This window comes from Labrus mixtus, chromosome 9, assembly GCF_963584025.1.
Source record: "Labrus mixtus chromosome 9, fLabMix1.1, whole genome shotgun sequence".
Taxonomy (NCBI): domain Eukaryota; kingdom Metazoa; phylum Chordata; class Actinopteri; order Labriformes; family Labridae; genus Labrus; species Labrus mixtus.
In genome coordinates, this window is record NC_083620.1 from 26,956,233 (window position 1) to 26,968,997 (window position 12,765).

General features: G+C 38.6%; 2 protein-coding genes across 2 annotated transcripts; one reads left to right on the forward strand and one right to left on the reverse strand.

Moving 5' to 3' along the window:
- Window positions 1-1,382: 1,382 nt before the first annotated feature.
- Window positions 1,383-6,271, forward strand: clns1a (chloride channel, nucleotide-sensitive, 1A). The gene is made up of 7 exons (XM_061047198.1): window positions 1,383-1,799; window positions 2,499-2,635; window positions 3,028-3,171; window positions 3,684-3,794; window positions 4,940-5,113; window positions 5,318-5,384; window positions 5,829-6,271. Coding segments are annotated over exons 1-7 (753 nt in total). The 5' UTR covers window positions 1,383-1,680; the 3' UTR covers window positions 5,830-6,271.
- A 459-nt stretch (window positions 6,272-6,730) lies between these two features.
- aqp11 (aquaporin 11) lies at window positions 6,731-10,768 on the reverse strand. The gene is made up of 3 exons (XM_061047197.1): window positions 9,726-10,768; window positions 9,022-9,138; window positions 6,731-8,330 (listed from the first exon to the last, which is right to left on the reverse strand). Exons 1-3 carry the CDS (start codon window positions 10,321-10,323, stop codon window positions 8,230-8,232), a joined length of 816 nt encoding a protein of 271 aa, XP_060903180.1. The 5' UTR covers window positions 10,324-10,768; the 3' UTR covers window positions 6,731-8,229.
- Window positions 10,769-12,765: the final 1,997 nt, after the last annotated feature.

Genomic DNA, 12,765 nt, shown 5'->3' on the forward strand with positions numbered 1-12,765 from the left:
AAAAAACTCAATTAAGTTCTACATAATTTGTGATAAAAGTAAAGAAGCTCAAAGTTTAAAAATTACGCTTCCAAACGACCAACTATTAACGCACTGCAACTTAAATATTCACAATTAGTTAAAGGTGTATAGTTACGCACTGTGACCACTGGAGGGCGCCCAATCCCCGTCGCGGTCATCTCAACTGACTTTCAACACAGCTTCCGGTACAACATTCAAAATAAAATGGTGAAATTAGACGAAAACTGAGGTTCCGGAAATCGTTTTTTCTCTTTCCTTTGAATACACTTTATAGCATTTAAAAATAATTCCATATACAACACATGAACATGTAAATACAGGAGGACATTCAACTACATGTACCAAAAAGTTAATGTATACATAAATAAGTAGAGAAACATATATAACAAAACAAAATTAACAGCATATAAAGTATAAAATAAGAAATAATGAATCAAAGAAAAAAGCAGGAAAGTTACATTAAAATAAGTAATCGAGCATTTATTTCAACAAAGTAATTAAAATGTATCTGCGAATATCATAGAAAACATGTACAGAAATTAAAATACATATATACAATATATATAGAATACATGTTTTTATTTTTCCCTGTGAATTTATATTAGAATAGAATAGATGTTTATTACCATTTGCACAGGTACAGGACAGGACAGGTACATTGGACTTCTTGTGCGTTTCTCCCTGAGTCAGCTTCTACAAAAAAAAAGTTAAAATTATATATAAAATAGAGTAACATTATAAGAAAAAAAGAGTAGAAAAGTACAAAACAAAGTAAAAAAAATAAATAAGTTGTAGTAACAGCTAAGTGATTTAAAATAAACTGTACAGAAGTTATACACTGTATTAAAGCAAAGATATAATACAAACAAAATAAGAAAGGGGAACACTGTACAATGAAATGAAAATATAAATATGTTTTCTTGTCTCTAACTTTCTACATATTTTAGATGTATTTATATGAAATTTGGCCTTTATTATCTAAATATTAATAAAGTGGCTTTCTGTGTACTATTTTTCCCAGAGACCAAACAATACATTCTCTGAAATAAAACAAAATATTCATCTTTTTTTTTGTAAGAAAATACAGAAAATGTTGTCAGACCTCCTTTAAAGTTGGGCAATACCAAAATAAAAATACAACAGTTTCAGGACATTCATTACAAAAATAACAAAAATAAATGTAATATATAATTTGTAGTCTCTTAAAATGTATGCATGAGTTCAAAAGATATTTACTTAATTGTATAACCCTTTTAAAATATTGTAAATAGAGGTTTGATGGTTTGATCACAGACTGTAAACATGTTCAAGAAGTTTGAGGAAGTCACGTGGTTTCCCGTCTTCACATGTTGCCGCGAGATTTCAGCTCTGTGGGGTTTGATATAGTGAGGAGCACTCACATCTCTAGCTACAACATTTAGCTCTCTATTGTATTTTCAGATTTCACAGCTTCGTTGTTAACTCTCAGTCTGCTTTTGAAAAGAGGCCACAGCACGGACTTTTCTTTTTTATCCTGCTTTTGTTTACTAAGAAGTTATCCCGGGTTAAATTAGCGAGGTTAGTGAAATAGGTCAGAACAAACACGACCCCTTGTTGACAGCTGGGTCCGCTTGTTTACTTTAATCGGAGCCTCCTTCTGCAGGTCTGAAGACTTTAACGATGGTTTTACTGAAAAGCCTCAATCCTCCCACCGAGGGAGTGCGACATGAGCAAGCCGAGACCACGGCGGTGATGGGCGGCCAGAGGCTCGGATGTGGCACGCTGTACGTCGCAGAAACGTAAGTGATGCACATGGCGCTTGTTTTTTTCCCACTTTAAAACCAAAAAGTGACTCTTAAAGATGAGTGTTTTTATCAGCATTTATCACAAACATTAACCAAAGTACACTAATGTTCAGGACAGAAAGTAAAATAACAGATTTAAGCTTCAAAACACCACCACTCCTCGTGTTAAATAAAACACTTCCGGAGTGGACACTTTCAAAATAAAATAGAAGATTGATTTGTTTGGGGGAAAAACTATTCGGTCAAATAATGAGTTAGAAAGACTTCAAAATCCTGTATCTTGTAGATTTTTAGATTATAGCAGTATGTTTTGGTTGTGTTGTGTAGACATAGTCAATCAGGTGAAGCGGAAACAGTTTATTAGTTGTTTAAGTAAATTAACATCATACATTTTGTGTACAGCTTCTCTAAGGTGATAGTAGGATGCTTTTCCTGCTCATAGGTGATGGAAAATGTTATACCTTCTTCTTAAATACTTAAGATTTCTCTTTGTCTCTGGGCTGTTATAATAGATGTGTTCTCTGTTTGAGACACATTTAAGATCTATTGTGTTGCAGCCCGACAGGTAGAGTCCACGTCGCCTGCTGAGTGCTGTAATTTTAGCTCCAAAAACCATCACTGAACCTGGTATATATTTATTTTTACAGAACTATCTTCTGAACCAACACTGTTTGTTTGTTTTCTCTGACTCAGGCGCCTGTCGTGGTTCGACGGTGCAGGGTTGGGTTTCTGTTTGGAGTATCCGACCATCGGCCTGCACGCCATCTCCAGAGACGTCAGCGCATATCCACAGGAACACCTTTACGTCATGGTCAACGGCAAAGTAGGAGGTGAGAATGATGCTGTTTGCTGCGTTAAGTCAGTCAGTTTTTATTGCAGACCATGTTCCTTGTTTCTGATTTCTTAGATGTTGTCTGTCAGCAAACGAGAGAAAGTTTAAGTGCTGAAACTTTCCACCTACTATTCTTTCACAGGTCCTTCAGCTCAGTTAGTGTTTAGATCTCTAAGAAGTTTTCTGCAGAAAAAAAACATTTAGCCTCTGTTAGCCTTTCAGGAGCTTTCTCCACAAACACAGTATTTTACTAAAGTGCTAACATGTTCACTTCTTTTTACTGAAGCCTGCTCTATCGAGTGTTTTTGCACAGTGCATGAATAAATGAATGAATGGAAGTTGAAGTTCGTTTCTGAGTGCATCTTTTATTTTCATATTTGATCGTCTCAGATGAGAATGAGGCAGAAATGGCCGAGAAAGCCGCCGATGAAGATGAAGACGACAACAGCTGCAGCAGCAGCAGCAGCGGTGGCGACGACGATGAAGAAGGAACGATAACAGAGATCAGATTTGTGCCCAGCGACAAGGCAGCATGTGAGTGACTCCGAGGATCAGCCTGATGTCCCGACTTATATTTGACATAATATCTTTTGTTCTGCTGCCTGAGTCAGGGTCATATTTTCATACTTCACCCTGTTTTGTTAACCTACTTATGACCAGCTAGTTTCAGCTCTACAAGCAAAACACAAAAGTGATCGGAGGGATTTTTAACCACATTATGAAAGCCATAGATTCTGAGATAATAAAAAAAAAGCAACACAGACAACACTGGGCTGTAGGACTGACTTTCAGCTGCTTAAATATGAACTCTATAAAACTTGACAAACAAAGACGTCTTCCCTGGTCACCATGACAACGCATTGTACTTTATTTTGACTCTCACACCCTGTGTGTGTGTGTGTGTGTGTGTGTGTGTGTGTGTGTGTGTGTGTGTGTGTGTGTGTGTGTGTGTGTGTGTGTGTGTGTGTGTGTGTGTGTGTGTGTGTGTGTGTGTGTGTGTGTGTGTGTGTGTGTGTGTGTGTGTGTGTGTGTGTGTTTTGATGCAGTGGAGCCGATGTTCTCCGCCATGTGTGAGTGCCAGGCACTGCACCCCGATCCAGAAGACGACGACTCCGACAACGACTTTGAAGGGGAAGAGTACGACGTGGAGGAGGCCGGTGAGGAGAAACACATGCACATGAAGATACACACTCAGTCGTACACTCAAACTCCTACACGCTACCACACACACATATTAGAACAGTATCAGACTGTAAGCTAACTGTCAACGGTGTCTCAACAAAATAAACCTTCTGAAAGCAATCTTTATTTCTCAATCTGTGACAACAAGTCACTCTAAGTTTTGACAGAAACACAACCATGGTCAAAATGAACCCCGATGAAAATCCTACTTAGTGAGGTATTTAATGGAGTGGGAAATCTGAGCACCGGATTTTGAATTAAATACATTTCATTGATAGTAAATAGTGATCAAAGTACAAAAAGTTTTTATTCACAAGATCACAAAAACCTCACCTCCCTCTTTAATTGTCGTTTTTGTCTTGATTTGATATTTCTGCTGAAAACATCTGATGTTTGTGTTTAATAAAAAAGCTTCTCTGTAATCAGATGTCAAATATGCTCTGACACTGTTTCAGTTACTGCTTTAAATATTTAAATTTTTAAAATAGTCTGTTGCCAGAATACAAATCTTTGACTCATCTTTGTTCTGTGTTTTCTTTTTGTCCCTCGTTACCTGGACTCTTTGGTCACAGAGGCAGGTGAGATTTCAGCAATTCTAACATCTTTACATACTATCTTACTCCTCGGGGAGTAAAGAACAATCTGAATATCAAAACAGTCCAAGTGTTGGAAGTTGAACAGGAATCTTTGTGCAATGTCAATGGCAGAAAAATACCTTCATTGTTATGTGGAGATCCTCTTTGACAGTGCACACAGACTGACAGTCTGTGGCTCAGTTGGTAGAGTCGGTCGTCTCCTAACCGAGTTGCTCCCGCTGCTCAGTCGGCGGTGTAATAAGGTCTCACTACACAGCAGCCTGCCATCAGTGTGTGAATGTGTAGGTGTGACCTGCGGTGTAAAAGCGCTTTGATTAGTCAGAAGACTAGAAAATAAAGATAAAAGCTCAAGTCCATTTAAAGTCTGTTTGAGTTTGTCTCCTGTTTAGCTTTAATTGCTGACAAATGCTGAACGTTGATCAACACTTGCAAATGTCCTCAGAGAAAAAAAATATGTCTTTAAATGTGAATTTTTTAACTAAAAAAATGCTGCTGTTAAAGTCCTTCTCTCCTGCACCACCCAGAGCACGGCCACGGAGACATCCCCACCTTCTACACCTGTGATGAGGGTCTGTCGTCGCTCACACAGGAGGGCCAGGCCACGCTGGAGAGGCTGGAGGGGATGTTAGCTCAGTCAGTGGCTCAGCAGTACAACATGGCCGGGGTCCGGACTGCAGAAACCAACAATGAATTTGAAGGTTTGAGACTCAGCCCGGCACCAATAGTTTACTTTGATAAACATACAACTATTAACCACTGCAGAGGGACACTGTTTATATCTATACTTGATCCTGTACACTTCTCTGTTGCAAAAAAACCCAGCAACATTTAAAAGAACAGATAATTTGACACGTTTTTGTGATCTGCATGTTGTTCTAATCTGTGTGTGTTTCTGATGACAGATGGTATGGAGGTGGACGCGGCAGCCATGGAGGCCGGTCAGTTCGAGGATGCAGATGTTGAGCACTGGTAACAACAACTCAATCAATCAATCTTTATTTCTATAGCACATTTAAAACAACCTTGATTGACCAAAGTGCTTTACAAAAACACACAATGTAAAGACAACAAATAAAATAACATATAGAATAAAAACACAATAAATAGGAGCATGAATAAAACATTTCACAATGTCAAGCTCAAATTGTATTAAAAGCCAGAGCAAAGAGGTGAGTTTTAAGCAAAGATTGGAGGTTTTCAATGGACTGAGCAGTTCTTATATTAACAGGTAGACTGTTCCACAGATTGGGAGCAGCCACAGCAAAAGCTCTGTCAACTCCTACATAAGTAAAACATAAATGAAGTGATGAAACAAAAATATGATGTTAATAAACCTGGATGATTAGAATCAAACCTATTTCATAATTTCTGTTTAGTCTGCTTTATTCATGTGTTGTCCGACTCTCTCTGCAGATGGAAGTCGTCACAGCGTCCAGTCAAAGCAGCAGTGTTGCATCATGGGACTGAAGAAGAGGACAGCAGCACTTCTTTAAACCTCTCAGCTCTTACTTTAACTCTCTTTCTGTTCCTAAAATTAAAACCCTTTCCGTGTACTTTAAGACATCTCAGCAGGCTGTTTGTAGTTACCTGTGTTTTTTCTTTTGTCTTTGATTGGTGCTCGCGTACTAAATGATGTCGATGGTTTTTCTGCTCAGTCTCTTGTTGCCTCGCCGTGCCGTATACAGCTCAGTAAGCTACAGTAAACTTTTGAGATGCAGCCCGTTGATTTGATGCTATTAAAGAAAACACAGAGTTTCTGTTTTGTACCTAACGACCAACTTAATATCTGCTTTTCCTGCTGAGAAGAGTTCATGTCTTTGTATGAAATTGTCAATAAATGAATAGTTTTTCTATGAGATTTGTTTTTGGTTTCAAAGTTCCGTTTGCAGCCACAATCCCACACAGAAACATTTTTAACTCTGCAACACAGCGTTCCTTTTGTCATCCTACTTTTCTCGTTTCAGATTTACAGTAGTTTACCGTTTAGTTCATTCTCAGTGGAAGGTCGCTAAAGAGACATCGCTGGTGTGAAAATGGAAGATTCAGTAGCTCAAGCGCCAGATATTTGTCCAATGGATGAGACCAAAAGTCTTTTACAACCCAAAAAAAATCTTCATAACTTCATGTTTCTGGACTCTGATACTGAAAACTTCGATTCACACACACACACACACACATTAGGATCCTTTGTGCACGTTGTTTCTCAAAGTCACTTACAGATTTTTCTGTGAAACTTCTACCAAAAGTATCACATGCTGGTGCTTATGCATGAAGGCCTGATTGTTCAGAAGTAATTCAATCCTTGAAGTCCAAGATGAGTCAGAATCGGCTTTATTGACCAGGTTTTGACTTCAATAAAATGTGCTCTCTGTGTACAAAGTATTACATTCAAAATTAAAAACAAAGACAAATATTGGTTCAGTGGTGAGTAGTGCAAATGATGCTGAAATTAAGAAATGACCGCAAGAGGACAATAAAGTATCGTATCACATCCTCCTTTTGTATCGTGTCCTATTGCATCGTATCGTAGTGTACCACCAGGATTAAAGATATCAGGTAGGATCAAATCTTAAAATCAGGTTCTGGATTATGTGATCAGGATTACGGGATCAAACCTCCAGTTTTTGTTCTGAACTTTTGAGTAGGATTGGGTTTTTCTAAATCCCAGCAGAGGATTCAGTGGACTACAGGGAGAAAACAATGTAAGACACTTTTCAAATTTGTTAGAAGATATTTTAAAACATTTATTAAATACATTTTCAGTAGAATGCTATATTGCTTCCTAGATGAGGTAGAAATTAATCTTGTATTAGTGGGATCACCTTATTTTATCCGAAAACATCATTTTTTTCTTTTTCTTTTGAACAACCAGATTTCAAGATTTGATCCAATCCCTTTAATCCTGGTGGATTACTTTTGAAGAACCAGATCCTGTGGAATTCAGTCGTGACCAAAGTGCTGTCAGTATTATTAATTAGACATGATTAAAAATGGTTATTCAACACTCAGGATTTCACAGCTACATCCACATAAAACACAGTTGTTGTTTTTTTTTACAGAGAATTTAAAGGCACCAGTTAGATCTGTGCTACACTAACACACAGTGAACATTACTACTCTGTGCTCTGCGAGGGAACGTCACAGAATAACTATAGTATTTATAATCTCTATGAATCACTTGTCAAGGAGAGTACAGTATATAATAAATCTCTGATCATACTGAGAACTTGTTATAAATGTTTAACATATATACACACAAAAAAAACTATGCTCACTTTAACAATACTGGAACTAAAAGAGTTGATTCACCACCGGAAATTAAAATGTTTGTGTGTTTTAATCAGCTGTGTGCATCCTCTCTCATCAACATGCTGTCATCAACCTAAACATCAGAATCATGCAGGTATGAAGCACACTGTGTGTTGGTATTTACAATGACAGATATTTAACATTCAGTGTTTGAAAAGTTGGAGGAGATGATTTTGTTGACATGTCTGATGGTAAACTCAAAGGAAACTGCTTGTTTCTTTTAGTTTAGATGACAAACCCCCTCTAAGAGTTCAGACTCTGCAGTTTCAAAGTAAAAATAACTGTCAGTTAGTGTCTTTAGTTTTCTGTTTAGCTACTAAGATGTGCCCTTGAGGTGAAACCATCCTAAAGACCTCCTGTCGTCTGGATGATTCATTATAAAGTCTAAAAAATAAAAAAAAAGTGCATATCAGTGCTATTTGTGATGTCTGAGATCAGCAGCAGGTCTGTCAGAAACAACATGTGCTGCTCTTGTGCTCCGGGTCTGAAATCTGCTCGCTGAGTCTCATGTCCTCTTCTTTGTGTCCAGGGGGAGATGAGGAGACGGTGAGTTCCTCGACATCAGAGGGACGAGTTTATCAAACAGCAGCACTGAGCTCATCATACCTGCAGCAGCAAGAGTGAGGAAGATAGGAACAAGAAGTTTTAGAGAAAAACTAATTACCTCAAAAGAACAAACTTGATCGCTGTGATAGATAGTAGAAACCATCAAAGAACTCTGCAGCTTAAAAATGTCATCGAAATTTAGCGAGAATCCAGATTTATTTCTGTGTTCAAGCTAATTTATTTCATAATAGAAAAGATTACAATTTCACAAAAACACTTTAAATGATCAGAAAAATACACCAAAGCACAACAATGCTTCTCCTCAACAGTGATTTAATCTCTTTCAGGAAAACAGGAATGTAGTTAAATTATAAGAAAATGTTCTCGTTCTGGGATTTTGTTTACGGGATCATTTAAGAAAAACAAAAAACAAGACTTACTTAACCCTGACTTTACTCAGTATACAGCAAATTAATGTCAGTCTTGATATGCTATTTTATGTGTGTGAATGCTGTTATCAATACATTGGTCTTCAATGTTGCACAAACAGCAAGAGGTCTGGAACACCAGAACTATGTTCAGACCTCTCTTTGCAAAAAAGCACAAAAAGTTTCCCAGCAAATATTACGGCAGGTTTCTTTTTTTTTTTTTTTGAAGCATTAGTGAATTTTACATTTTTGTTGGAAGCTGAAATCCATGCTTTTTAAGACTTTCAAAACCCTGCAGAAACTCTGACATCAGTGGTTCTTACCCAGCAGCGGGCCCAGCCAGTAGACCAGGCAGTAGTCCAGGAAGGAGTTCCCACTGCAGGGGAACTGAGTGGAGAAGGCCAACGCAGGGTTAAACACTGCTCCTGTCACACTGCCACCTGGACACACACAAATACACTTTTCATTAATTAACAACTTGTGTTGAGTGTACTTTTAAATCAGTTGTTTTCTCTGTGGAGAAACACTAACTGGTTGGTAATATATGTTTGTCTGTGTATAGTTTATATTGGCTTTATTATAGTGTCAGACTCATCTATTCCAGTTTCATGTAAGTTTCTCTGGCTTTTTACAAACTTTTACAAACATCCTTCAAATAAATCATCTAAACCTCGTCCTGATTATTATTATTATTATTATTTTTTCTTTCTAAATCTTAATTTAATTATCTTTTTTTCTCTTCGTACCTTTTCTTTGGATTTTTATTTATTTTTATTTTATTTCATGTTGTATGTATTCTTGTATGTTAAAAAAATTATATATAAAAATGTGCCAGGATGAACAAAATTTGTGATGAAATATGACAACTTGTAATGTAGTAAAACAGCCTGCAATAAAGTAATAAAATAAAAAATAAACCTTTATCAGAAAACATGAATGTTCACACACATCAGAAGGCTGATCAGTCCATCAGTGTTCATGTGTTTTTATTCAGACACAGTATTCACAGGAGGTGTTACCGTCTTACCTGCATAAACCACTGTGGCGATGACTGCAGCCACAGCGTGCACGCGGTATTTCTCCTCCACGGATCTCGTGCGCGTGATGGCAGTCTGAACCACAAAGGCGCACGCGAGCTCCACTGCGGCCGCTTTGGAGAGGGGCGCGTGAACGGGGCTGATGCACCGGTAACCGAGGAGCTTGTGCCTCACGTGCAGCCCCGACAAACCCACACCCCACATCACCGGCACCGCAGCTCGTGCAGCGGCGGCAGCAGTGAACTGGCACGCGATCCTCCGCAGTGCGCACCCGCCCGAGAGCCTCGCGTGGTACGCGTGCTCGAGCGCACCGGAGGGGTTTCCTATAGCCCCGCTGAAGGTGAGCCCGTGCACCACAGCCCCCAGGTACGTCAAGGTGAGCGCCAGGCGAGGTTCGATCCCGCCCACCTCTGAAAGAAGCTTCAGCTCGTGCGTGCAGCAGCACAGCTGGAAGGTGGACACGAGCTCCACCGCGTACACAGAGAGCCCGGTGTCCGTTAGGGCCCTTGTCAACAACCTGCGGGCCACTTCGCATAGAGCAACAATCCCCACCAGCATCGACAGAGACACAGCCACGTCTGCAGTCATGTTCGCGGCTTGCCCTGCGGGGAGACTCCCGCTGTGCACCGGGCAGCTGAGGTCTCCTCCCCGGCTTCTGCTCTCTCTCTGTATCGCTGGTTCTTACTTGCGTTCCTGTGGTGGATGATGGGATCTCTTTCCCGAAGGATGCAGGGCTCCAACCGGGAAAAAATTAGCTTCAGTCCCTTTAACTCACATTGCGGAAGTGAACAAGCTCCACCGTTCTCCTCCTCCTCCCCCCCCCCCCCCCCCCCCCCCCCCCCCCTCCTACTGCTGCTCCCTGCTCTGCTGCTCTTCTGCTCCTCTGTTGTCTTTCTGCTGCTTTTGTTTTAACTCTCACAATTGCCTCGCTTCTTTTTTACCATCTCACTCATGGGGGGCCCTTCATAGGCCTGAAATAAAAATGCACTTCTTATTTCGCTTTTTTCTCTAAGTTATAACCGCAATAAGATCACTAAAATTGTCTGAAAAAATAAACAACATTTATGGATAAACAAAAATGTGGAGTCTCTCTCGAAGTCCCCTCTCCTCCCTGCTTCAACTATCTGAAAAGGTGTGTATATTACAAAGTTTAAATTATTTTTAAACTATGAGGAAATATTACAGTGATTATTTATCTTCCATTTTCAGGGTGTAAAACAAAACATATAAGTTTTTATGGGTCATTTGTGTGATGGTCATAGACATTTTCCGGGTTAGTTTGGGCCGTGGTAGGGGTCCAATGTGATATCTTTTCATGGGGCCCCTGCCCCCTTCCTCCTGTCAGACTAATTCCCTTAATCAGTCATTGTAATAAAAATGTTTAATCATATTTATGACATTATATTTGTTGCAGCCAGCTTCTCCTTGTGATTCATTGTGATCAATGATTTTGGTCTGTTTTAATAAAGATGCTGACTTGACTACTTTTGGTAAAAGCAACATGACTCCTTGTGGGTGACCCTTACACACCGTTCAGTAATGCAATAAGAAAAAACATTTTTAGCCACATTTGGGCCCCTTAAAGACAATTATACAATTAAGCAGAGTAGCTTAGTAATAAAATACAATGCGATTAGTTAGTTGGTTTTAAAATATAGTTTAACATGTATGTTTACAAGAGAATAACTTTTTAAAAATTAAAATCAAATCAATAAAATGTGTGCAACATTACATGGAAGCTCCACTCTTACTCAAAGTCTCACTGTGACATTATATCATTTATGAACTACAAATATGGTGGTTTTCACGTGAATAAGTCCTCCACCTGACACTCCTCTGCAAATCACTGACAGTCGTTTCAGGACTTCAGGTTCTCTGGTTTTCTCAGACCAGGATGGACAGATGATTCAGAGTCTTATTAAAGATGTGAAAGGAAACAAAAAGCAGAACGGAGAGCTTTCCTGCAGCTGAGGCCTTTATGATCTGAAGTCTCATGCAAGTGTCCAGCAAGCACTGACGCTGCTCACCTCAAACCCTTACAGAGTTTTTAAAATTAGAATCAGAAATACATTATTAATCCCAGGGGGAAATTCAGTTGTTACAGTTGCTCGAGCAATAAGTAAAGAAATAGTTTTCAGAAGAACGCTGTAACATGTAGCTTGTGCGGTCAGCGCTGGTGTACTCATAAGGATCTGTGCTGAAGGAACATGACCTCTTGATCTCATTATCATGTGAATCTTAGACGCATTAGGCTCTCTATCAAGTAGGCTAATCTATGTCCATGAGCACTTTCAGGTCAATAGGTCAAACATGTTGTGAGGAAGCTTCTGAAAAAGTAGACATGTTAGTTAACAGCACAGTTCAGATTTGTTTTTTTTGACCATTTCAGAGTGTTTAATGTATACATATTAAAGTTTTTCCCACAATCAAATGTGTGTTGTATGGTACATTTTGGTCAATATGATGAAACAGAGCTACAGTTAATAGACTACATGTTTAATTCAGTAAGCCTCTATAATCACATTTCTGACATTATTGATATCTCTTCTGTGGCTGAACACATTTTTATGGTTGAAACTGAATTTGAAAAGTCCATCCTCATCCTTTTTTTTGCTGTTTGTGTTTCTCTGTTCTTGACAATGTTTGTGAAAATGAACCCTGTATTCAACTTCTATAAATTCAGTAAGACCCCAAAGCGCAGCAGAAACATAAATGATGTATTATATAATGAACATTTGCAAATTTAGAGGCAATTTCTTTGACATACATGCAAACTGCACAGATCTTTCATTACAACTTTAAACAAGAAACAATGTACATATTCTGTATAATATACTATTTTATAATTCTTATGTTTATTTTATTGAATGTAACTTTCAGAAGTTCTACTTTGTAACGTATCTGTTTATTTTTATGAAACAAAACACAAATCCTAAGCACTTTTTGTTTTAATCTACATTACAATAAACCAATTTTGATTCTAAATCTTATTTCACAAAGTTTGTCTTTTTTAGTAAGAAATCCCCTCTT

Coding starts and splice junctions, on each gene's coding strand:
- aqp11 (XM_061047197.1), bottom strand. CDS start 10,323: ATGACTGCAGACGTGGCTGTGTCTCTGTCGATGCTGGTGGGGATTGTT. Junction 9,139..9,725: donor CGCCACAGTGGTTTATGCAG/GTAAGACGGTAA, acceptor GTGTGTGTCCAG/GTGGCAGTGTGACAGGAGCA. Junction 8,331..9,021: donor CTGGCTGGGCCCGCTGCTGG/GTAAGAACCACT, acceptor TTGCTGCTGCAG/GTATGATGAGCTCAGTGCTG.
- clns1a (XM_061047198.1), top strand. CDS start 1,681: ATGGTTTTACTGAAAAGCCTCAATCCTCCCACCGAGGGAGTGCGACAT. Junction 2,636..3,027: donor GGTCAACGGCAAAGTAGGAG/GTGAGAATGATG, acceptor TGATCGTCTCAG/ATGAGAATGAGGCAGAAATG. Junction 3,172..3,683: donor GCCCAGCGACAAGGCAGCAT/GTGAGTGACTCC, acceptor GTTTTGATGCAG/TGGAGCCGATGTTCTCCGCC.